Here is a 24985-nt window from a genome sequence, read left to right as displayed (position 1 = left end):
ATACTTTCCTCTTAGAATTGCTTTTGCTGCATCACAGTTTTTGGCATAGTGTTTCCATTTTTGTTGGTTCCAAGATATTTTTTAAATTTTCCTTTTGATTTCTATTTTGACCATCATTTTCATATACATAAATTTTCCAGTTTTACTGCTGTAATTACTTTCTAGTTTCAAACCATTGTGATCTGAAAAGATATTCATATGATTTCAGTCTTCTTAAAATTGTTGACTTGTTTCATGATCCAACACGCTATCTATCCTGGAAAATGGCTCATCTGCACTTGAGAAAATATGTATTCTTCTGCTTAGATGGAATTTCCATACCTGTCAGTCCATTTGGTGTAAAATGTATTTCAAGTACAGTGTTTCCTTATCAATTTTTGGTCTGGATGGAACACTCATTGTTGAAAGTGATTATTAAAGTTACTATTATTGCATTGCTGTCTATTCCTCCCTTCAGAGGTATTAATATTTGCCTTATATATTTGGATACTCTAATATTGGTGTGTTTGTGTGTGTATATATATATCCATATCACATACTTTGTTTATCTGCTTGATAAATTGCTACCTGTGTAATTAAATAATGACCTCCTTCACCTTACATTACAGCTTCTACATGAAGTCTGTTTTGTCTGATATAAGTATAGACACCCTTACTCACTTTTGGTTTCCATTTGCCTGGAAGGTCTTTTTCCCTACCTTCATTTTCAGTCTGTGTATCCTTAAAGCTGAGGTGAATCTTTTATAATTGTTATTTTATCATTATCATGATTATTATTATTAAAGACAGTTTTTAAAGCAGTTCTAGGTTTACAACAAAATTGGGAGAAGGGTACAGAGTTTTATCAGACAGTTCTTGCCCTCACAGATGCATAGCCTCTCACATTATCATCATAACTCTCCAGAAACATGGTGTTATTATTTACCAAGGATAAACCTGTATGACATATCATAATCACCGAAAGCCTGTAGTTCACCTTAGGATTCAGTGGTGGGATTTTACATTCCATGAGTTTGAACAAATGTATAATGACATATATCTATCTTTATACCATACAGTGTATTCACTGACCTAATAATCCTCTGTGTTCTGCCTATCTCCCTCACCCAACTTCCTACCTCTGACAATCACTGACAGCTTTTATTTTCTCTATAGTTTTTACTTTTCTAGAATGTCGTATAATTGGAATCATATAGTATGTATATTTTTAGGGTGTTTATTTCATTAAGATTCCTCCATGTCTTTTTATGATCCGATAGATCATTTATTTTAGCACTGAATGATATTCCATTGTCTGGATGTACCAAAGTTTGTTTACTCATTCATCTACTGAAGGACATGTTGGTTGCTTCCCAGTTTTGGCAAATATGGATAAAGCTACTGTAAACACCTCTATTCAGGTTTTTGTGTAGATGTAAGATTTTAATTCCTTTGTTAAATAGCACAGAGTATGATAGCTGGATCATATGGTAAGAGTATGTTTAATTTTGTGAGAAATCAACAAACTGTTTTGTATGTTGGCTGTACTATTTCACATCCTCATAAATGATATATGAGAATTCCTGTTGCTTCACTTTCTGACCAGCATTTGGGGGTGGTTTTGACCATTCTAATAGGTTTGTACTGGTATCTCATTGCATTAGTTTGCATTTCCCTAATTATATGTGATATGAAATATCTTTGCCTATGCTTATTTTATGTCTGTATATCTTCTTTAGTGAGGTGCCTGTTAAGATCTTTGGCCATTTATTTATTTATTTTTCATTTTCTTATTGCTGGTGTTTAAAAGTTCTTACTATATTTTAGATAAAAGTTTTTAATCAGATTTGTCATTTGGAAGTATTTCCATTGTCTTTTAATTCTCTTAAAGTTGCCTTTAACAGAATAGACATTTTTAATTTTAATTAAGTCTAATTTATTGATTCCCTTTTTGTGGTTTTGTCTTTGGTATTATATCTAAAAAGGAATCATTATACTCAAGGTCGTCTAGGTTTGTTCCTAGATTATCTTCCAAGAATTTTATAGTTTAGTTTTTCCTTGTTAAGTCATAGATTCACTTTGAGTTAATTTTGTAAAGGATGTAGCATATGTGTCTAGATTAATTTTTTTGCATGTGGATCTACAGTTGTTCCAGCAATATTTGTTGAAAAGACCATCTTTGCTCCATAGTATTGCCTTTGCTCTTTTTTCAAAGATAAACTACCTATATTCATGTCTGTCTGTTTCTGATAATTTCTAGTTCATATGAAAATATTTAGAAATATATTAATACAGAAGAATATAATATCTGAAACATGAAAAAGTAGACACAAGCCCTTCTTTCCATAGTAGACTCTCAAGGCACATTTTATGAAGGTATCAAGAGCAGTAGATTGTTTTTTGTATACTTGGGACATTTCTGTTATCTGGACCAAATTTGAGATTTCTTTGTTCTTAGGACATAGGTCCTGCCACAGGTCTAAAAATGAACTTTTGATGTCTTTGTTTGAGCCTCTCCTCTGAATACTGAAATTTTGTGCACAGAAAATTCCCTGCTTCTTATATAAAGTTATTTGCTAAATGATGAATATAAAATATTTTGTGTATAGGTGTGTGTTGTGAAGGAATTTACAGACTTCACAGCTTTCTGACCTAATCATAGTAATTAAAATCTAAGCTAAAAATCTTTGTATTTTGCCTCTCTGACTTTGTAAAATTAACAACCTTGGATAACTTCTGTGATTTCCATTTCATATTGTATGTGTTAACATTCTATCAGTTCCCTGTTCCCTTGCTCTTTTAAAAGATGAACAGCTTTTCTAGGGATATCTGATCATTATACTTCTTGTGTTGAAATGTACATGTTTATTCATTTATTTTTTAATTCATGAAGCAGATGGTCATAAAGAGCAAGTCAGGAGGGAGATGTAAATACAGAGAAATAATGGGACCTTTCTTTTACAGATTTTTTGTTTTTTGTCTTTTTGTCTTTTCTAGAGCTGCACCCACGTCATATGGAGGTTCCCAGGCTAGGGGTCTAATCAGAGCTATTGCCGCCAGCCTACGCCAGAGCCACAGCAATGCCATATCCAAGCAGCATCTGCAACCTACACCACAACTCAGGGCAACACTGGAACCCACTGAGCGCAGCCAGGGATCGAACCTGCAACTTCATGGTTCCTAGTCGGATTTGTTAACCAGTGAGCCATGATGGGAACTCGTAGATTATTAAAAATAAGATAAATCAGGAGTTCCCATTGTGACACAGCAGAAACGAATCCAACTAGGAGCCATGAGGTTGCCGGTTTGATCCCTGGTCTTTCTCAGTGAGTTAAGGATCTAGCTTGCTGTGAGCTGTGGTGTAGGTCGCAGACGCTGCTCAGAAATGGTGTTGCTGTGGCATAGGCTGGCAGCAACAGCTCCGATTAGACCTCTAGCCTGGAACTTCCATATGCTGCGGGTGCGGCCCTAAAAAGACAAAAAGACCAAAAATAAATAAATAAATTAGATAAATCACCATCAACCTTACTTGTTACAAGCAGTCACCTGCCTAAGAGACCAACAGCTGGAGGTCCTTCTGGCTTCTTAGTGGTCCTCTATCCCCAGATATACATGTCCTACAGTGTATATCATTGGCTGGTTTGGGTCCAGGGCAACACATCCATGTAAGATACAAGGTTTATCACAGAATGTCTTCATGGAGTTACAGCAGAGATGACTTCAGGGAAAAAACAAACAAACAGGAAAAACTAAGGAAAATTAAAAAAAGGTGTCTTCTGCTGAGGTTATTTATGTCTGATCTTATCTTTGCCAGTTTACTGGAATAGTGATGAGGTCTTTATTTTCAATACAAATAAACACAAAGAATTTAAATTAAGGAAGGAGGAGGGATTAGGCCAATTCCTAATTATTCTGGACGATTTTCCAATTGGCAAAATGTCCAAGCTAACCTTACCACAAAAAGACAAAGTCTTTTTGTCCATTTCTGTCTTCATTGTGACCTTGACTGGACAAGTAGGAAAAGAAGAAATCATGACGTCTGATCTTTTTATCAGTCCCCAGTTAAAGATTCTAAAGAGAGGAAGGTCAGAATCTTAATAAAAATAAAAGTCAGGGATTACTGGTGTACTTCCCAACTCTACATGGACAAAATGAGTCCCTGTCCTGTACTGTAGAATCTAGGATTCCTCTAGTTTTTATATATTTGGGACTTCTTTCACCTTTCTCTTGGATAACTCCAATGCATCCCCCCAACCAGGATTTTATTACATCATCTTTTGGGGAGTCGCTTCTCCTGTCCAATGTCTCATCTTTGCCCTCTAGTGTTAGATTTAGTGTTAGAATACTAGAATACAACTCTCATTATGTTAATATCATATATTTATTTGTCTCTCACCCAAGACAATAAATTCCTTACAGAATCAGGCGTCTCTGTCTCCTATGTTTGGCACAGAATAGGTGTTAGAGGTTTGTAAGTGAATGACTGGCTGACTCAGTCTGAAGTTGCCCAGGGGTCACAATTTCCTTACACCAGTTCCCAAGTCTGGTCTCTGTTTAGGCTTCTTTCCTGTCTTGATCTTGTCAGAATTCTTCCTAAGCCGAGACTCCTGGTTTCTAGAGGCTCATCGAGGTTAACAGATTGCCCAGAAGATAATCTTCTGCGTGCTAGACTATATTAGTGCATTCAGGACTCCCAACTACTAAGATTCCTGCACAGATTTAGCCCTCAGAGTTGCCCCATTGGAGCTAAACTTGCTTGCCTTTACACATGGAACAAGGCATAATTTGGATCCCCTGCCGTCTTACTTCCTATTCTGTCCTGGTTGGAAGTTGCCCTCTAGGCTGTTTACAGGGCTGATGTTCTAACCAAAGAGCTGAGGAAATGAACATTTACGAAAGATTTGCTTTAGTCAGGTCTTTTGCTTATTTTGTTATTGTATCATCTAATTTATCCTCACATAATTTTATTGATGAGAAATCTGAAGCTCAAAAAGAAAAAAAATGAACTATTTTGCACCAAATCACACAGCTATGAAGTATCAGAGTCTAAATTCTAACTCCAAAGACTGAACTCTTAATCAATTTCCTTTAGATCCAAAGAGAGAGGACCTTTGAAATGATTACTCAGGGAGGATCAGGAAGAAAATCCACTGCTTAATATATATTCATCAATATTTCTACTTCTAAATTTGGCTCTTTGTTAAAAGATTATTCTAAGGACTCATCAGTAAGATAAATCTGTTGAAAATTATACTTCCTATTATCTTTTAGCTTTTATTTTTAACTCAGTAACAAAGAAAATTTTGTTAAAAATATTTCAGTGGAGACTATCACTTTTTTGTCATTTTTCCCTATCTTATGGGTTATGTTATTTACTTCAGCTGCTCTCTTGGGACCTAAGGATTATGTTTCGATGTATTGCTTTCTTTTCTCATCAGAAATGTTTATATTATTGCTCTGTTTATAGATTGGACTAGTCAATTTACTTCACATATTTACTGTTTACATAATTTGCAAATCTCAGTGAAAAAACAATACATGGAGCCCCTTGTTTAAAAAATGGGGATAATTTCAAGATAGCAACAGCATATCATTAAAATAAGTATGGGATCATTTTAAGCATGGGATCCTATGTGGCTACATAGGTTGTACACCATGATCTTGGCCCTAGTTCTCATGCAATTTTGTAAATATTGATGAAATTATTTTAGCAAGAAAATTACCAAATTATAATTAAATGGAAGACTAAGTATGGGAAATTGCATTTAAAATTGTTTCTGTTCTCCCTAATTTGATTAGAGTGTGTGTGGAAGGGGGGAAGCATACTTAGTTAAATAGTAATAATGATACTCCACAGCTTCTTAAGCTATGTGTTATATTTTGCTAGAGCTTAGGAAAATTATGTGGGTCATTCATGGTTTATAGTTGGGAAATAGGTCAAGGAAAATGAAAGCAATTTGAAATTGTGTTTTAGGTCTCTACTTCATTGCTTGTCCAATAATGAAAGAGTCACAAAACCCCTTCCTCTACACCTCCACTAATTGTGACAAAACACAAGCTTATGGAAGGATATTTCTGGAAAGAAGGCACAACTTGTTGGAAATTCTCTCTTATATGAATGCTGCATACACTCCATGATTTACATACAAAGTGTTTATGGAAAGAAATTAGGTTTTGTTTTGATTTAGTAATGGGAATTTGTCACATAGTGAGGGAGAGCTCACAACAGCAATTTTACAAGTAAAGGTGTCTTTAGAGAAGAAAAATTAATCAGAGACAGTGAAGGCTCCCTTACTGGCTTAGTTTAAATACTTTTCCTAAGCCTGGTGTTTAAAAACATCATGTCCTTTCATCCAGAAAAGAGCCATTATAGAATGAATAATATATTTATTGTGCATTTAAAATATATCACAATTTCCCAGGCTAAAATATATTATTATTACATATTTCAACCAACAAATGCCTACATTTGTATATTACAATGTTAATAAACTGGGCTGAAACTTGATTGATAAATACTGTAGCTTTGGTTTTCTCAGTATATTTTTGACAGATATGACCGAGTTTTAGTTTCTTTTTTTAATTAGATCTGTAAGAAAACAAGATAGCTTGCCCCATTATTATTGCTTTCCTACAGGCAATTTTGCAGCTATGATTATAAATAAACTTCTATTATCAAGTCTTATTTCCCAAAAGACACACACACAAAAAAATCCATCATGTGTTTTCCCTTGTGTGAGTTTCATAGTTTCTGGCAATATGTAAACCTTAAGAGTTCATGTTCCTTGTTTAGACTTTTTAAGGCTTATCTTGACTTATAGAACTTTTCTTTGTTATTCTACAAATTTTTCTTCAAGGTATTATAGTATAGAAAATGTAAAAATTTGGGAAGAACAAATCAAATCAGTAAGTGCTTACTGCTTATTGAGCATTTGCACTCAAGAATGTGGGCTAGTTTTAGTAGAAATTGATGGAAATATAAAATATAGCTTTACATGTCATCTAGGAGCTTGCAATCTGGTAAAGAAATAAAAAATTGGCATATAATAATGTACTTTCATTCTTTCACTCAATTATTTGACAGATATTTACTGAGGAGCTAATAGGTTCCAAGATCTGTATTGGACACTGGTAATTTAATGTGGGTAAAACCTAGCCTCGCAGAGCTTTACAAACTAGTAGAAGACACAGGCAATCAAAGAATCATGCAAACAAACATAAATCTGCCACTGTGATAAGAGATGTGAATGTCACCATGGTTCTATACCTAAGAGAGGGTAATTTGGTCTCCCTTCTTCTGCCCTTTCCCTTTCAGCCTATTCAGGCAAGCTAGCCTGAGTGAGCCTTTTAAAATATATTTTATTTAGAATGTGGAAAACTGTAACTTCCACCTTTTTCTTATTTGTTGTTTTTCAGCCTTAAATTGCTCAGACATACCAGACATGCTCCTGCCTCAGAGGCTTTGCATTATTCTTCTCTGTCTAGATTGTGCTTTTTTTAGTAAATGACTATATTACTCCCTTATTTTCTTAAGAATCTGGTTCAAATGTAATTTTCTCAATGATGTTTTGCCCAGATTATCCTATTTTAAATTGAGACATCAAATCTGTAGTACTCTATAATCTCTTTCTTCCTATATTTCTCTATAGCACTGATCAACAGCCTATCATTTATCTACTTTGCTTTACTATCTCCTGTACTAAACTATAAGCTCAGCTTTTGTTGTTTTCTTTGCATTGTCCTCAGTTTGTAGCACAGGGCCTCCAGGCATGTAGTAAACATCTAATTAACATTTGTTAAGTGAGTAAGTCCATAGTCCTGGAGGTTGGGAGAAGACCTCTGAGGAACTGATCATTTAGCTTGTAACTCAGGAATTTAAGTAAATGTTAATCAAGTAAAAAGAAGAAATAATCATGGTAGTAGCAGTGGTGATAATAATAATTACCTTTAGTGCTCACTACATATGTACTAAGTGTTTTACATATATTAACCCTTAATCCTTAAAAGTAGGTAAGACTATTACCTCTATTTTATGGATGAGAAGTTGATACATGGAGGTAGCCTTCTAAGTAGAGGCAATAACATGTATGAAAATTTTTTGACTGTAGGAAATACAGTGAGGAGACAGAGTGTCTGTGGGTGGAGCTGGTATAACTAGGAAATATAGTGGTCAAGGAAAAACCTGGAGAAAAAGTTAGGGGTCAGGTAACCAATGGACTTATTTGTAGAGTGACCACATATACCTAGATTCCTCAGGAAAGTGCCTGTTTATGTCTGGTGACCTGTTGTAATTAAGTGAACCCCCTTTTACTCTCAACATCTCCCTGGGTTGGATCATAAACTGAGTTAAGGAATTCTGTCCCTCTCCTAAGAGCGTTGAGAATCCCTTGAGAAGTGATAATATGACCACATTTCCTTTCTGATAAAATAACTCTAGCTGCCATGTTTAAAATAAGGTGAATCAGAAAAATTTATGCAGGCAGATATATTTGGAAGCAATCATCTATAATGTATAATTGCCTGGGTGTGGGTGGTATTAGTAGAGATGGAGAGACAGAACAGATTTGTAAAATATTTAGAGGGTAAAATCAAATTAATTTGTGATAAGTTACATATGATGGGGATGTAAGAGAAAATGGTGTCAACAAAAACTCCTATGTTTCTGGTCTCAGCAACTGGATAGAGGATTTCCAGTTCATTGTAATGGGGAACAATTAAAAAATATTGCGTGTGTGTGTGTGTGTGTGTGTGTGTGTGTGTGTGTGTAGAATGGGAGGGGGAGGGTTTAAGATCAAAAAAGTGAAATTTTTAAATGTTAGGTACATAATAAGTGATCAAATAAGATTTCTAGTTGGTGAATAGCATTTATTGTTTGGATATGCCAGTGTTTATTCACCTGTTGATGGACATTTGAGTTTCCAGTTTTTAGTGTTTGTAAGTAGGGCTGCAATGAAGATTTCTGTATAAGTATTTGTATAGACATGTGCTTTTATTTATCTTGGGAAAATATTAAAAATAGAGTGGCTGGATCATTGGATATTTTTTAAGAAATTGGAAAACTGTTTCCAAAGTGTTTGTACTTTGACAAACTGTTGCTCTATTTCTTATTCCTAACCAAGGTTTCAGTTATTGCATATCCTCAGCAAGATTTGGTACATAAATCTTTTAAATTTTAGCTATTCTAAAAGGGAATGAGAGGTATTTCTTTGTGCATGTAATGAGCATTTCCCTAATGGCTAATGAGTTAAAGCATATATTCCCCTGCTTATTTGCCCTTTGTGTATCTTCTTTGGTGGAGTGTCTGGTCAAATATTTTGCCCGTGTTATTCTTTGATTGAAAAAGACTTTATTTCACCATTGTGTCTAGAAGGTATTTTCACTAGATATAAAATTCTAAGTTACAGGGTTTTTTATTTTTTAACTTTAGTACTTTAGAATTATTTCTCTACTATCTTCTTATTTACATTAGCTCTGAAAAGAAATCTGGGTTTTTTGTTTGGTTGTTTTTTTTGGTTTGGTTTGGTTTAATTTTTGTCCCGCAATTCATTGTGTGTTTTTTATTTTTTGTTTTTTCTGGCTCCTTTTGAGATTTTCTCTTTATCACTGATTTTTAACAATTTAATTACAATGTATCTTAGTGTAGTTTTCTTCTTCTTTCTTGTATTCAGGGGTTATTGAATTTCTTAATCTGTGTATTTATAGTTTTCATTAACTTTGGAAAAAAATTTTTTACTTCACCCACAGTACATGAAAATTCCCTGGCCAGGATTGAATCCAAGCTGCAGCTGCAACCTATGCTGCAGCTGTGGCAATGCTGGATCCCTAACCAGGGATTTGACCCTCTGCACCAGGCCTCAGCAGTGATTTGAGCTGCTTCAGAGAAAACACAAGATCCTTACCCTGCTACACCCCAGAGGGCACTCCAAAGTTTCGGCCTTTTTTGTTTATTTTAGTTTTTGGTTTTTTGCCATGGCATGGCATGCAAAAGTTCTGGGGCCAGGGATCAAACCCATACAGCTGCAGGGACAACACTGATCCTTAACTCACTGCACTACTGAGGGACTTCTGGAAATTTTTCTCCCATTAGTTCTTTAAATATTTTTTTCTGTCTCCCCCTCAATTACATGTACATTAGGCTGTTGAATATTGTCCAAATCCTCAGTGACATTCTTTTAGTTTTGTAAAAATTCTCTTTTCTCTCCATATTTTATTCTGTAGTGTTTCCATTGTTTACTGTTCAAGTTTACTGTTTTTTCTGTAATGTCTAATATGTTACAAATCCATCAAATATATTTTTATCTCCCATATTATATAGCATTCATCTCTAGAAATTTGATTTTGGTCATTTTTATGTATTTTATGCCTGTACTTAACTTTCTAAACATATGGAATATAGTATTAAAAATATTTTATTGTCCTTATTTAAAAATTCTACCACCTCTGTCAATTTGGGATAAGTTTTGATTGATTACTTTTCCTCTTTATTATCAGTCATATTTTCTTGCCTCTTTGCATTCCTATTAATTTCTGATTGAAATCCAGACGTTATCAATTTATTTTGTTAGGTGCTAAATATTTTGAATTCCTGTAAATAATCTTACAGCATCACCTTCATCCCTACTTGGATGCAATTAACTTACTTAGAAACAATTTGCTCCTTTTAGATTTTCTTTTAAGATATGTTTAGTGAAATTTGAACAGTGCTCAGTGCAAGGCTAATAACCAACTACTGAAGGAAGACTCTCATGAGTATTGTACCCAATGCCCCATGAATCATATAGCTTACCAGTCTGAGTGGTGAGAATAGGCATTATCCCTAGACTTGTCTCACCACTGGGTGTTACTATCACAAATCTCTTGTTGGTTCTTTTCCCGGTCAAGTCAGTAGTTTCCTCACAAGCACACACTTTATCCTCTAGGGGGACTCTCTGCAGATACTTGGGGTTAACCTCTTGCACTCTGTTTTATGAACTCTAGCCACCTCAGCTTCTCCACACTAGTCCCTGTTACTCTATATTAGATGCAAGAGAAAGTCTCTAAGGAGCTTTTTTAAAATGCAGATTTGTAGTGTCTACAGATTCTAATTTAGTAATTGTGGAGAGGGTATCTATAATAAATTTTCTTATAAGCCTCCATGTGACTCTAAAGCCATCAGGATATTTAATCACTCATCTCAGTTCAGCAAACCTGGAGATCTAAAAAGATTTCATGAGGCAAGTAGATTTTGAACTAGGTTTTAAGAAATAGAATTTGGCAGACATATGTTCTGTGCTAGCTACTATCAGATGATCAAATAGGTTTGAGGGATGAATGACTTAACTGATCTTCCCTTTTCTGCTTAGCAAACTACTTCAGCGCATTCTCTCTCTATAGGTTCCTCTATCTTTCTCAGACCAAATTTATAACTTATACCTCCTTTCTTTTGTTATTATAGCCCATATATTATATCCATCAAATCCATATTTATTTTTTCTTTTTTAAAAGTTTTATTGAAGTATAGTTGATTTATAATGTCATAATAATTTCTGCTGTACAACAAAGTGATTCATTTGTACATGTACACACATTCATTCTCTTTCAGATTCTTTTCCCACATGGATTACCACAAAATATTGGGTAGAGTTCTCTGTGCTCTACAGCAGGTCCCTGTTGGTCAGTCATTCCATAAACCTCAGCGTGCATATGCCAGTCCCAAACCCCTAGTGCATCACCCCCTACCTGTCCCCTTTGTTAACCATAAATTTTTCTAAGTCTAGGAGTCTGTTTCTGTTCCGCAAATAAGTTCATTTGTATCTTTTTTTTAGATTCCACATATGGGGATATCATATGATATTTGTCTTTCTCTGTTTAACTTACTTTGCTTAATATGATAATCTCTAGGTCCATTCATGTTGCTGCCAATGGCATTATTCCCTTCTTTTTATGGTAATATTCCATTGTGTGTGTATGTGTGTATCACATATTCTTTATCTATTCCTCTATCAATGGACATTTAGGTTGCTTCCATATCATGGCTATTGTAAATAGTGCTGCAGTGAATATTGGGGTACATGTATCTTTTCAAATTATGGTTTCCTCTGGATAAATGCCCAGGAGTGGGATTGCTGGATCATACGATAGTTCTTTTAGGGTTTTTTTTGTGGAATCTCCATACTGTTCTCTGTAGTGGTTGTACCAATTTACATTCCCACCAACAGTGTAGGAGGGTTCTCTTTTCTCTAAACCCTTTCCAGCATTTATTGTTTGTAGACTGCGTGATCATGGCCATTCTGGCTGGTGTACAGTGGTACCTCACAGTAGTTTTGATTTGCGATGTTGAGCATATTTTCATGTGTTTTTTGGACATCTCTATGTCTTTTGTTTTGTTTCTTCCACTAACCTGTATATTCCTTTTGAGCAATTAATTTATATTTGATCCCCAGAACCTAGCATAGTGCTTAGAAAACTTAGGTGCTCAAAAATATTTCTTGATTTGAACTGTTGCTCCTGTTAATATTCACAACTGGGTAGTAGGTAACTGTTTTAAAGTAGAAGTCAGTTGTGATCTGAATGTTTTTAGTAATGAATTGCACATTAGCTAACTTAGCACAGTAGTACATTAGCTAACTTTCACTGCATAAAAAAGTGTCCTAAAATTTTGTTTAAGCTACATTTATTATCTTGCCATTTTTGTAGCTCAGGAATCCCAGGGTGCTTTAGCTGGGTCTCCTGGCTTAGAGTCTTTCATAGGGTTTCAAGTGGGGCTGTAGTCATCCCAAGGACTGAAATTGAGAGACTTTTATGCTCACTCATGTAGCTGTTGGCAGGCTTAGGTCATCTCTGTCTCTTATCCACAGACATTGATGTCTTGCCAGGTGATCTTATTCATAGGAAAGCTCATAATAAGACATATCTGGCTTTCATCAGAGAGAATGATGGAGAGATCAAGAGAGGGCAAATAAGATGAAGTCACAGTCTTTTTATAACCTAATCTTGGAAGTGATGTTCTATAACTATTCTATATATAGAGAGATCCTCATATATAGCCTCATGTATAGCATTACCACTTATATTTTATCAAAGACAATAACAAATATATAAAGAGGTGGATTTATAGAGGGGTTATACATTATGTCTGGAAGATATAGGCCCTATTAACCTTGGAAACTTGGCATGATTCTATGCTAATGTTATTTTATTTGGCCCAGTGTCTTTTCTTAGAATCAGGGTACCAGCAGGTAGATACAGCGGCAGGTCTATTCTCCAAAAACTAGCAACTCTTTTTTGTTGAAAAATGATTTCCAGTATGCATTCTCTTGATGTCTAGCATTCCAGTGGCACCTCCAACTTATTCGTCGAAACAGGAAAGAATGCTAAGCCCAGGCCCCCTATAACCAGCTGCCACCCAACCCAATTCTATCATAGTACCTATGCTGAGTACTTATGCTGAGTTTATTAAGTAAACATTTGAAAAAACTGTTTGAAATGTTTGAGAAACTGGAATCCCAGAACATTTTGGGATTTTTTTGGCAATGCAAGTATAACATAGCATAGGCATTTGGTATGTGGTCTCCGAAACCAGCTAGCCTGGGTTTCTTTGAATCCAGCTTCTATCATTTGCTCCCCATGTGAAGGTATTTAGAAATCTGAGCTTGAGTCCCACCCACGGTTACTTCTTGGCCCTTTATGTTTCTGAAGTCTAAACTACTTGAACAGATTTAATGTTGTATTTATTTTCATTTTTGTTGCAGGCCTCAATTATTCGTCACTCTGTATTTATCTTAGTTTAGCATGACCAGTGAAATGGTTAATAGATTTACCACCATTATCCCTACTCTTTTCTTTCCTGATAATAGGTCTCTAACTGAATGACGTGTTATTCTTTTAATAAATTTCTTATCTAGAAAGAAAATTATCTATAATCGATTTCTATACCTGTCAATTTATAGTGTTTCATAATCAGATAAAATATTTTTCTGACAGTGGATTTACCAATACCATTGTGTCACTTGTTCTAAGTTATTACAGACCAACATTTTCGATTATGTCGTTAAAGAGCCTGTAGGATATAATTGATTACCTACATCTGCCGTTCTAAAACAAATTAAGGTAGTATCTTGCAGTTCATCAAATAGCGAGTTTTCTGGCTTAATTAATGAGGAAGCTCCAAAAGAGGAGCACTAAATATCCCACCTATTATTCTTGTAACAGGACTAATCCCTGGGCCTGATACGTAATTGTTGATGTTGTCTTCTTTGTTTTTAAATTCTATCTGTTGGAATTAATTGATCATTGAAATAATTTTTAGGAGGACACTTATTCTTTTTATCTAAGAGCCGAAATCTTTATGTGTCCCTTTGTATGTTCCATTAGTTGACTACAGCTCACCTTCAAAGTGTAACTCTGAAGTTAATTTTTCAAGTAGAGGCAAATCACATGTTTTTGACAGGCGACTTGGTCTGGATAACAGAAGTCATGCAAAAACTCTTTTTCTCCTAGCACTTGCACCCCTGCATGATGATGATGATGTCCAGTATGTGCAGGGTGGGGAGGACATCAGTGGGAGGGAGCCTGACTTATACTATAATTTTCAAGTCTCTATAGTTGCAATATAGTGGAAAATGTTGGGCCTTTGGCAAACTATAAAAATAAATCTCATAAGAAAAAATGTGGCTTTTGAAATGCATAGAACATGATATATTCATAACACAGTGAACATTGAAAGCCTGTTTTCTCAGCCAGGGATTTTAAAATAAGACCCTCCACATAAGGAAATGCTGCAAAAAAAGTATATCTATAAGGAAGAAAATAGCACGGCAAGATGATGATTAGCTGGAAGGCTCAGAAAAATTTGCCCCTCTTAAAAAATTCCTCTTCTGTGAGCTTCCTTACCAGGCATTCCTTTGTTTTCTTTTTCTTTCTTGGATGACTCTTAGCTTTCCTTTGATGGCTCCCTTCCTTCTGACATTTTAGCCATAAATATCCCACAAATATCTCTTCCTACCTTACAGAAGTGATGCTATCTCCTAGCTTCAATTATTACTTCTATAAAATGATAACACTTGAATCCCCAGCCTTGACATCATGGCTTCTCATCACTTTTCTTTATTTACCCAGCTTTTCAACTTATATTTCATCATTTCTTGAGAAGTCATAAATTTCTATAATCAATAGAATTCTTTTACTATATGTATATAAGTTGATATATCTTTAAGCTCTATTTCTACAACCTGAGAATATAGAGCATCCCTTTAATTCCTTTGATAATATTATCTTGTGAAATCATTTTCTGAGTATTTTTGGACCAAATTTAATTTTAACCCAAGATAATAAGAGAGAGATTGCATAAGAGAACCTCATTTCTGTGACAGCCTGAAGAAACTATTTTCCAATAAGTTTCTGTACTCAAATATTTAATTAGAGCTATGTCAGGCTTAAAAAAAAAGTCATTATGAAAATATTCAGCCAATGTTTTAAGTGAAAATCTCTGTAACTACATGATAGAGAAGTCTTGTCTAGCAGCTGTAATGGTGTCAAGAAGTCAGTATATAAACTTAAAAATAAAAAAATTATTCAGAAAATAGAGCGTAAAGTCAAAAGAAGTGCTTGTTCAATCTAAAGCAATGCTACCATCTAAAATGCTAAGTAATGTAAGCCTTGAACACAAATGGATAAGCAATTATTAGTATTTTTAAATTGGCGTAGATTTTGGTAGTTGTTTGAAATTTCTAGAATTATGTTCACATCTGGATTGAAAGCTTGACCCCAATTGAAGCAGCTTGGTGCTGAATAAGATCACAGTGAACTTCCAAGGGGAATTGGAAGAAACTAGCTCTGACAAGTAATTAATCTGAGAGACAAAAACTAGAGATGATGTTCATACTTCCTAAATTCATAAAGTAGACAAAATGTCATCATCATGCTCATTTCCCTTGCAGGCTCCCTCTTTTACGGTCATCATTTGTTGATAGTGTCCATCATGTCTTCCCATCCCCAATATGCAGAGTCACATGATTCTACCATCTTAATGTCTCTAAAACCCATTCTCCATCTCCAGGCTACTACTTCTTCCTCAGATCATTTGTATCCTTATATCTGTCTTTTTAACTTATTGCAATACCTGACTAACTGATCACCTGTTTCTAGCCTTGCTCCCTCTTTAATCCATTTACTATGCTACTCCTAGAAGGATCTTTTTAAGGTGCAAATCATAATGTGCTTTACTCAAACTTAAAAACTCTTGGTGAATCACCATATGGAAAATTTTTAAGAATCCTAAACTTCTTGTTGTAGTATATATGATGCTTCAAGATCCCTGACATATAACTTCTACTTGAAATAAGATTTAATTTTTTTTTTAGTCATCTGCAAATAATTACAAAGTCAGGATCATTCTTACTGATAGACTGCCTATGTAGCTGTCCTTGAAAATCCCTGAGTATCAACATTGACTGAGAGCTACATTCCTATAGAGGGCTCTGAGATGACACAGAATTGCTAGCTGTCCCCAAATAATAACAGACATAAGGAGAAAAACAGTATGGGGTAGTATGGTGCTTTGGATTCCAATAGGTCTTGCTTTCCCTTAAAACTGTATAATTCTTTTGTTTGTTTGTTTGTTTGTTTTGTTTGTTTTGGCTTTTTAGGGCTGTACTGGCAGCATATGGAGGTTCCTAAGCTAGGGGTCAAATACCTATACCACAGCCACAGCAATTCAGGATCTGAGCTGCATCTGCACCTTACACCACAGATCATGGAAACGCTGGATCCTTAACCCACTGAGCAAGACCAGGGATCGAACCTTCATACTCATGGATGCTAGTCAGATTTGTTTCCACTGAGCTATGACAGGAATTCCAACTATATAATTCTTAACTTTATTGTTCCTACTTCTTAAATGGTTCTTTTAATAGCAATTCCATGAGATTGTTGTGAGCATTGAGTGAGATATTTTTATTTAGCTTATAGCTTTTCACAAAGCACACATTTAAGAAATATTAGCTCCCTTTGACTTCTAATGCTTCATCCATATTGTCAAAAATCAAAGAGCAAGTGATAAAGTTGAGATCAGTGCAGGAGACTATATAAACCCACGGTGGAAGTAGTTGGGAAACTAAGTGGAAATATATAACTGGACTAATAGTGGCTAAATAGGGTGGACCCTGTGTTAGAGGAAGTCTGGGAAAAATCATATGCTACTGGAGAGAGAAGTGTGTGTGTGTTGTAGAAATAGTAGCAATAGTAGTAATAGAAGCAGCAGTTGTAATAGTGATACATGAAATGTATAAAGCAAAATGGCTAATAACTACCACTTATTGAGCACTTACTCTGATGTACCAAGCATTGTCCTAAATGCTTTGCATGTATTAACTTAATTAGTGCAAGATGATTAAAGCAGACAAAGGAGATCAAAAAGAAACACAAGTGCCATGAAGAAAAAGCAACACCTAAGAAACACTTAGGAAATGAACAGAGAGTCACCTCTATAGAGGAACAATAAGAAGTTGGCAGAGAGGTAAGGATCAAGCATAGGGGAACAATAAGAACTTGGCAACTTGGCAGAGAGGTAATGATCAAACTGAAAGATGGTCATGTCCATTAATCTAAGGGAGGATAGGAGCTTAAAGAGAAGACAAATAGTAACAAAGTCTGGAGAAATGATAAAGTAAGGAAAATACTCACATGTCACTTGGAATTGATAATTAGGAGGCCTCTGATGTCATTTTCCAGAGAAACTTCCCTCAAATGCTGAGGCCAGCCAGACTGTAGTTGGGCTGAGGAACGAATAGAAGGTGAGGATATGTGAACAAAAAGTGTAGAATGCTCTCAAGAGAAGGTTGCAAAGTTTAGGAGAGAGGGTGGTGGTTCGATGGGATGCAACTGAAACTGGCTATTGAAAGTTAGAACTGGAAAAAAAAAAGTTAGAACTGGAAATAACTGAAGAATATCAAATCTAAATCAACTTCCATTATTAATATCTTTGGGATCATTTTGAATTCCTAAGGCATAAACTTGAGAAAACATTTTTCTCTATAGCTTTGCTAATACAGATTTTTCCACTAAATGGAAATATGTGTTATCTTCATGGTTCTGCTACCTGTAAGTCTGAATTATAAAGGTTAGATAAAGACATACAGAAGAGAAAACTGTAGCTTTAAACAAGCTATAAATCCTAAGTAAAACATCAGTGTAAGTATGAAGGAAGACTCCAAAGAAGTCATAGGAAATGAGATATCACTTAAAGCAAAGAAAAATTTAATTTCAAAGTGTATGTATTTATTGAAAGTCTACTAGGTATAAGACATTGTGTTTAATTTTGGCAATTTCAACTCTGATTGATTGCCATTTTATTCCATGTAGAATTTACCTTACTCTTCTTTCTCTTCTATGGGACAGTTATTTCCTCTTGATAATGGTTATTTTTTTTCTTCTTCATCACTGTCAATGATTTTCATAAATGAAATGGGGGGGTCAAATGGAACCAAGTCAACACATTAAAGTCATACTGTAGAAGGAAACATAAGCATGAACAATGAGGACCTTTGCTCCTGTAGACATTATTTTTTAAGTCCCTAGAATTTTAAATGATAAGATCTGCCTGTTTTCATTAGGATTAAATTCCAGTGGCTCATGTGATAAATCTTTGTACCTGGAGTCAAAACTTCTTACACTCCATTGAGACAAGTTTAGAACATGAAGAAAAAAAAAAGTAGTTTAAAATTTTGTATAATAGTGCTTTAAACACAGGGATAATTAATGCAAAGATTGAGTTGTGAAGATAAATAGTATGAGCATATAAAGAAATGATTAACATGGTAAAGTGTTTGTGGAAGTTGAGAACCTGGGAACTGAGCTTGGGCTTAGGACTGGGTATGTTACAGGCAGAGAATGAGAACAGAGGCTTTCTAGGAAGAAAGAGAAGAAATGTATAAATGAGTGTTTAAATTATAACCTGGAAGTTGAAGGGACTCTTTTTTTTTAATATATTTTTTTTTATTTTCCCATTGTACAGCAAGGGGGTCAGGTTATCCTTACATGTATACATTACAATTACATTTTTTCCTCCACCCTTTCTTCTGTTGCAACATGAGTATCTAGACATAGTTCTCAATGCTATTCAGCAGGATCTCCTTGTAAATCTATTCTAAGTTGTGTCTGATAAGCCCAAGCTCCCGATCCCTCCCACTCCCTCCCCCTCCCATCAGGCAGCCACAAGTCTCTTCTCCAAGTCCATGATTTTCTTTTCTGAGGAGATGTTCATTTGTGCTGGATATTAGATTCCAGTTATAAGTGATATCATATGGTATTTGTCTTTGTCTTTCTGGCTCATTTCACTCAGGATGAGATTCTCTAGTTCCATCCATGTTGCTGCAAATGGCATTATGTCGTTCTTTTTTATGGCTGAGTAGTATTCCATTGTGTATATATACCACATCTTCCGAATCCAATCCTCCGTCGACGGACATTTAGGTTGTTTCCATGTCCTGGCTATTGTGAATAGTGCTGCAATGAACATGCGGGTGCACGTGTCTCTTTTAAGTAGAGTTTTGTCTGGATAGATGCCCAAGAGTGGGATTGCGGGGTCGAAGGGACTCTTAATTGGAACTTTGAGAGAGTCAACTGGCAAGTCTTTAAAGGGTAAGATATGAAGTAATTCCCTAGTATCAACGTAAAGAGCTCTGATCCATTTTTTTGTGCTTATAAAACAACCACATAATGGTAGGCACTTTGGTGTGCTTATCTTTCCACCAGTAAAGTATACCAAGTTACTAGCCTATATTTGAATCTTGCTTCTTTAATAGTAATAATACTGATTTATATGTCAGTTATACAAATCTAAGTATGATAAAGTTCATTTCTTTAAAGAGTTTAAAGATTATTAAGGTATCTTCTCTATGATAAGACTTATTTCTAGTGTACTATTTCACTAAGTAGTTTTGTTATTGTTTTGGTGGAAAAAACCAAAATCATATATTTTCTCAAAAAAAATTTTAGCACAGCAGAATTTTGTGTCCTGCGAAAATCGTAATGGGACAATATAGGTAAAACTCCCAATCACAGTAACTGGAGTGGAACAGGCACTTGGAATTTGCTAAAAGTTAATACAAAATAAATGATCAATAAATGTCTGTTCAGTTATTTAAAATTTTTATCATATGATTGAGTCCAAATTATTAATGTTTAAATTCCCTTATGATTGATAGTAGTTTTTGTTTTGTTTTGTTTTGTTTTACTTTTTAAGGCCACACTCATGGCACGTGGAAGTTCCTAGGCTAGGAGTTGAATTGGAGCTGCAGCTGCCAGCCTACACACAGCCACAGCCACAGCAACACCAGATCCAGATTCGAGCTGTGTTTGCAACCTACACCACAGCTCACAGCAATGCCAGATCCTTAACCCGCTGAGTGAGGCCAGGGATCAAACCCAGATCCTCATGGATACTAGTTGGATTTGTTTCCACTGCACCACAATGGGAACTCCTATTCCTATTTTTTAACTGGAAATGCAATCCAATTCAACAATTATTTGGGTGCTTATTATATACTTAGCATAGTGGTAAATAAACTAGAATCGGTTTGTGACTTTGCTGGGGCTTCATGTAGTGGAAAGAAGGTGAAGTTGAACCCTCTTTCAGACTCTGGAGTAGGGGAAGCATGGTTAAAATGATTTAATAGGTATATATTCTAGCCCAAATATTAATATGTGTGCATTTGTCCTAGCCACATGACAGGCATATTTATATATCCCAGTACATTATAATCCCATAAGGTTACTAAGAGATATACTCCACAGGATGACTTGAAATATCAAAAGAATGAATAAATGCATTCAACTCATATAAGCAACCTGTGAAATTATTGAGATAATTCCTTTGTTCATTGTTCTCAATGGTTAAATATTTCCTTGAATTTTAAAATAAACTAAATAAGGCCTACTGTTCAATTATGACTCTGTGTGGTTTCATTAAAGCTTACATTTTGACAGTTTCTCTGAAGGCCAACACTTCATAATTAATGAATGTTCAGCCAAAAAATTGACCTTATGAATGACTGGATAAGTGTGAACTTAGGAGGAAAAAATGCTTTGGACTATGTACTGAAATCTGAGAGCTGTTATCTTTTAGAATGAAAGTTCTGGAACCATGCTTAAGAAATTGGTTCTATATGGTAATATTTAAGAGCCTTTGTTGCAATAAAAATTCATGCTGTCTACTTTATTTTATGCTATATTTAAAATAAGGGAAATTGTAAAAAGCTTCATTTACCTTGATCATTTGTGACATCCTTTAAAAGTACCTAAGATTGAACTCCCAGGCATGTGAAGTCTAAGATACCAGGCGTTTGATGTAAATGGCTCCAGCATTCATTTCCAAGCTGAATCTACAAAGTTTCTACTGACAGAAGTCTTCCTCTTATCTGAGATAGAGTCAGTTAGTTCATTTACTTAAAGGTTAGTATTAATGAGATCAAGGTCACAGGAGGAACCTGATGGAAAGAAACTTTGAATTCAGAGAGACCTAAATTTGAATTCCAGTTTTGCTCTTACTAGTTGTATCACCTCAAAGAAGTTGCATAGCCTCCCTGAGACTCAGTTACTACACATTTAAAATGGGAGAGTAGCACCTATCTTTCTGCATTTTAGAGTAAGAGAGAGGCAATCCACTTGTCATTTACACACTTAGGTCAGGGTCTCATGCGTAACATGCCCTCAATAAATGTTAATTGTGGTTTTAATTTTTCACTAGAAAAAACAACCTACTCTACACATTGTATATTCTACTGAACATTATTCAGCAATATCCAGATATCAGCAAAGGCATTGTTTTGGGAATGTACAGAAGCCTAAATATCTGCTCATTATATTTTTAGACCCACCAGAAATTTCAGCTGTTCCAACAAGAATTCCTTATCTCTTTATATGGCAGTTACAATCAGTTCTACTACTACCCCAGTGATTGTGTTAATTGTGAGAATAATCATGTAAAGTAACATTGTTTTAGCTCATATCTGCTCAATAGATTGTGTATTGATACATGAATAATGTATCAGACGATTGAATGAATGACCAATTTAAAACTATAGGGCACTTGGAAACAAAACTTGAGACGAGAGACTAGAGATTCACTTCCCTGCCAGCACTGACTTGCTCCATGACTTTGAAAAATTTCCTGATTCATCTGATCTTCAGTTTCTCCCTTTTCAAAACATAGTGGTTTGTTATTCAATGTCCATGACCCATTGTTCTGAAAGGCTATGATTTAGTCAAGAAGGGAACTTGACTTAGGAGGCAGTTTGTTTCTAGGAACAGAAGAGGTGTTGAAGTATATGTTCCTTGAGCTCCTAGAGCCCATCTTCATGTTCTCTCTTCTAAGTCTGATAGACTTTTGAGTTTTTTTTCCAAAGTATATTATTTTACCAACTGAAGAATAGAGACTGTATTAGGAAAATTCACAGTGAAAATGGACACATCTGGAGGAAGTAATTTCAATCAGTTCTCCAGAGAAAAGAGGCTTTGGTAGGAGAAGAAATCAGAAGGATCAGCAGATTTTTTGGCCATCTATGGCTTTCAATGAAGACAGTTGGCAATAGCTCCTGTAATTTTTTCACTTGTTCATTCATTCATTCATTCATTCAACAAATTCTTGTTAAATGATTACTATTTGCAACATGCTATGGTAGAATTAGAAGGATGAATTGGATATACACCTTGTCCTTAAAGAATTTTCTCTTTAATAAGGATGATAAGGCATGTATGCAAAATTTTAAATTATTCTAAATGGCTTGAAACAAAGTTACATGAGATTTAAAAAATAGAAAGAGGAGTTCTCATCATGGCTCACGAGTCTGACTAGCATCAATGAGGATGCAGATTCCATCCCTGGCCTCACTCTGTGGGTTAAAGATCTGGCGTTGCCATGAGCTATGGCGTAGGTTGCAGACTTGGCTCGGCTCCTGAATTGCTGTGGCTGTGGTGTAGGCCAGTGGCTAGAGCTCTGATTTGACCCCTAGCCTGGGAACCTCCATATGGTGTGGGTGCAGCCCTAAAAAAAACAAAAAAGACATAAAATATAGGAAGACAATTTCAGTAAGTCGGTCAGCAATGAAAGGAGGGAAATTGAAAAATCTTGGAGGAGAAGTCATTTAACTTGGGTTTAAACATCTGTAGATTGGGCAGAAAAGAACTTCTGACTGAGGAAATAATGTGAACAAGACTTAGAAAAGTAGGAAATGGAGTGCAGTTTGATCACACAGTTGGATTTATGAAAGAGAGTAATGGGAAACACATTTCAAAGAATACCATGATATTGATAGGACCTTGGATGCCAAAGTAAGGGGTTTGTTTTCTATTTTCTATGCAACAGCAAGCTGTTGGAGATTTCAGAGGAGAGAGATGGAAGAAAATTGTGTTTTAGGGTGGTGACTCCTGAAAGAAGAGTTGTGCATTGTAGTTGTAAAATGAATTTGAGGGGCAGATGCCCCAGTGAATCTCTTAACTGCAGCTGTCTTTGTTGTCCAGGCTGCTGATGTGCTGTTGCAGCATGGAGCTAATGTCAACATTCAGGATGCAGTTTTCTTCACTCCATTACACATTGCAGCTTACTACGGGCATGAACAGGTAAGGCAAGATGGTAGGATTTCCAAAGCCTGGGGATCAGCTAAGTGCTCCAGGCTTTTCATGAACTGTACTAGCTTCAAAGAAAGGATATTTAAGATATCCTTTGAATTATTTTTGCCCTCTTCTTATCAGTTCCACCCTTGAGGAGCTTTTGTAGATCCACAGAAACATTGCAGCTACCGAATTATTCATTTTTACTGACTACTTTAGCACACAAGGGAGGCAGTAGAGTATGTAGGTGAGTGTGTAGCTATAGGGATCAGCCTGAATTGAAAAATTACTAGCTTTATGACCATGTATAGGATACATAATATCACTGATCTTCAGTTTCTTTATCTATAAAATGTAGAAAATATTAATGTTCCTACCTGATAGGTTTGCTGTTACTATGAGATGTTAAAGTGTTTGACAGACAGTAAATGATGTGATGATGTTAATGAGAGTAACAAAACAAATCATAAAGCCCATTCCAAAAGTCCTCTGAGAAAAGGTGACTTCAGAAACTGGGTTTTCTCTTTTCTAGTGACCTGGGATGTGGTCAGCTGAAAAATGTGTACCACAATATGTTCACATTCTAATCTGTGGAACCTGTGAATATTACCTTAAAAGATACTGCGCAGGTGTGATCAAGTTAAGGATCTTGAAATGGGGATATTATCCTAGATTATCTAGATGGACCTGATGTAATCACACGGGTCATATAATAGGGAGCAGGAAATCCAGGTGAGTAACAGGAGATGTGTTAATGCAAGCAAGAGGTTACAGTGATGCAAGGAGCCACAAGCTGAGGAATGCAGGCAGCTAGTTGAAGCTGAAAAGGAGATGAAAGCCTCCAGAGAGAATGAAACATTCTGATACCTTGATTTTAGACTTCTGAGCTCCGGAACTATTAGAGAATAAAAATGTGCCTTTGTAATCCAATAATTTTGTGGTAATTTGCTACAGTGGCAATTGGAAACTAATATATGGAATAACATAAACTGAAAAAAATCACTAAATGTGCTTTAAATGAATAATTTTCTTTAGGTATATAGTTACATGACAGATACATATTTATAAAATTTGATAATCTGTAATGAAGTAATAATATGTATAGAATGCTTTAAAGTTTACAGTGTAGCTTCATTCAACAAATAATTTCATTTGACATTCATGACAACCTTACAAACTTAATGAGAGTTACCATGCGAGTAAACTCATGCGATGGACAGACAAGCACTGTGTTAAGACCTTTATGTAGATTTTTTTCTAATTTTGTCACAAATCTAAAATTAGCTGTTATTTGCCCACTTCTTCTCAGTGATACACATAGAAACTTAACTCAGATCAGGAAACATACCAGAGTCATTTAGCTAATAAGTAGAAGAGCTGAAATATGTGTTCAGGTCTGTCTGATCCCAAAGCCCACATT

At 35.3% G+C, this 24985-nt stretch overlaps 1 protein-coding gene across 7 annotated transcripts in view; it reads left to right on the top strand.

Annotated features, from left to right (window-relative positions):
• Positions 1–24985, top strand: part of LOC102164667 (serine/threonine-protein kinase TNNI3K) — a 279425-nt gene that overhangs the window by 61681 nt on the left and 192759 nt on the right. For all 7 annotated transcript variants that reach the window (XM_021096471.1, XM_021096470.1, XM_021096473.1 and 4 more), the window contains exon 6: positions 23476–23574. In XM_021096471.1, the coding sequence (XP_020952130.1) occupies positions 23476–23574 (99 nt within the window). The remainder of the gene's footprint in view (positions 1–23475; positions 23575–24985) is intronic.

The sequence above is a fragment of the Sus scrofa genome, chromosome 6 (genome assembly GCF_000003025.6).
Source record: "Sus scrofa isolate TJ Tabasco breed Duroc chromosome 6, Sscrofa11.1, whole genome shotgun sequence".
NCBI lineage: Eukaryota > Metazoa > Chordata > Mammalia > Artiodactyla > Suidae > Sus > Sus scrofa.
Note: the sequence above shows the minus strand (reverse complement) of the source record. Positions and strands in the feature narration are given on the sequence as shown.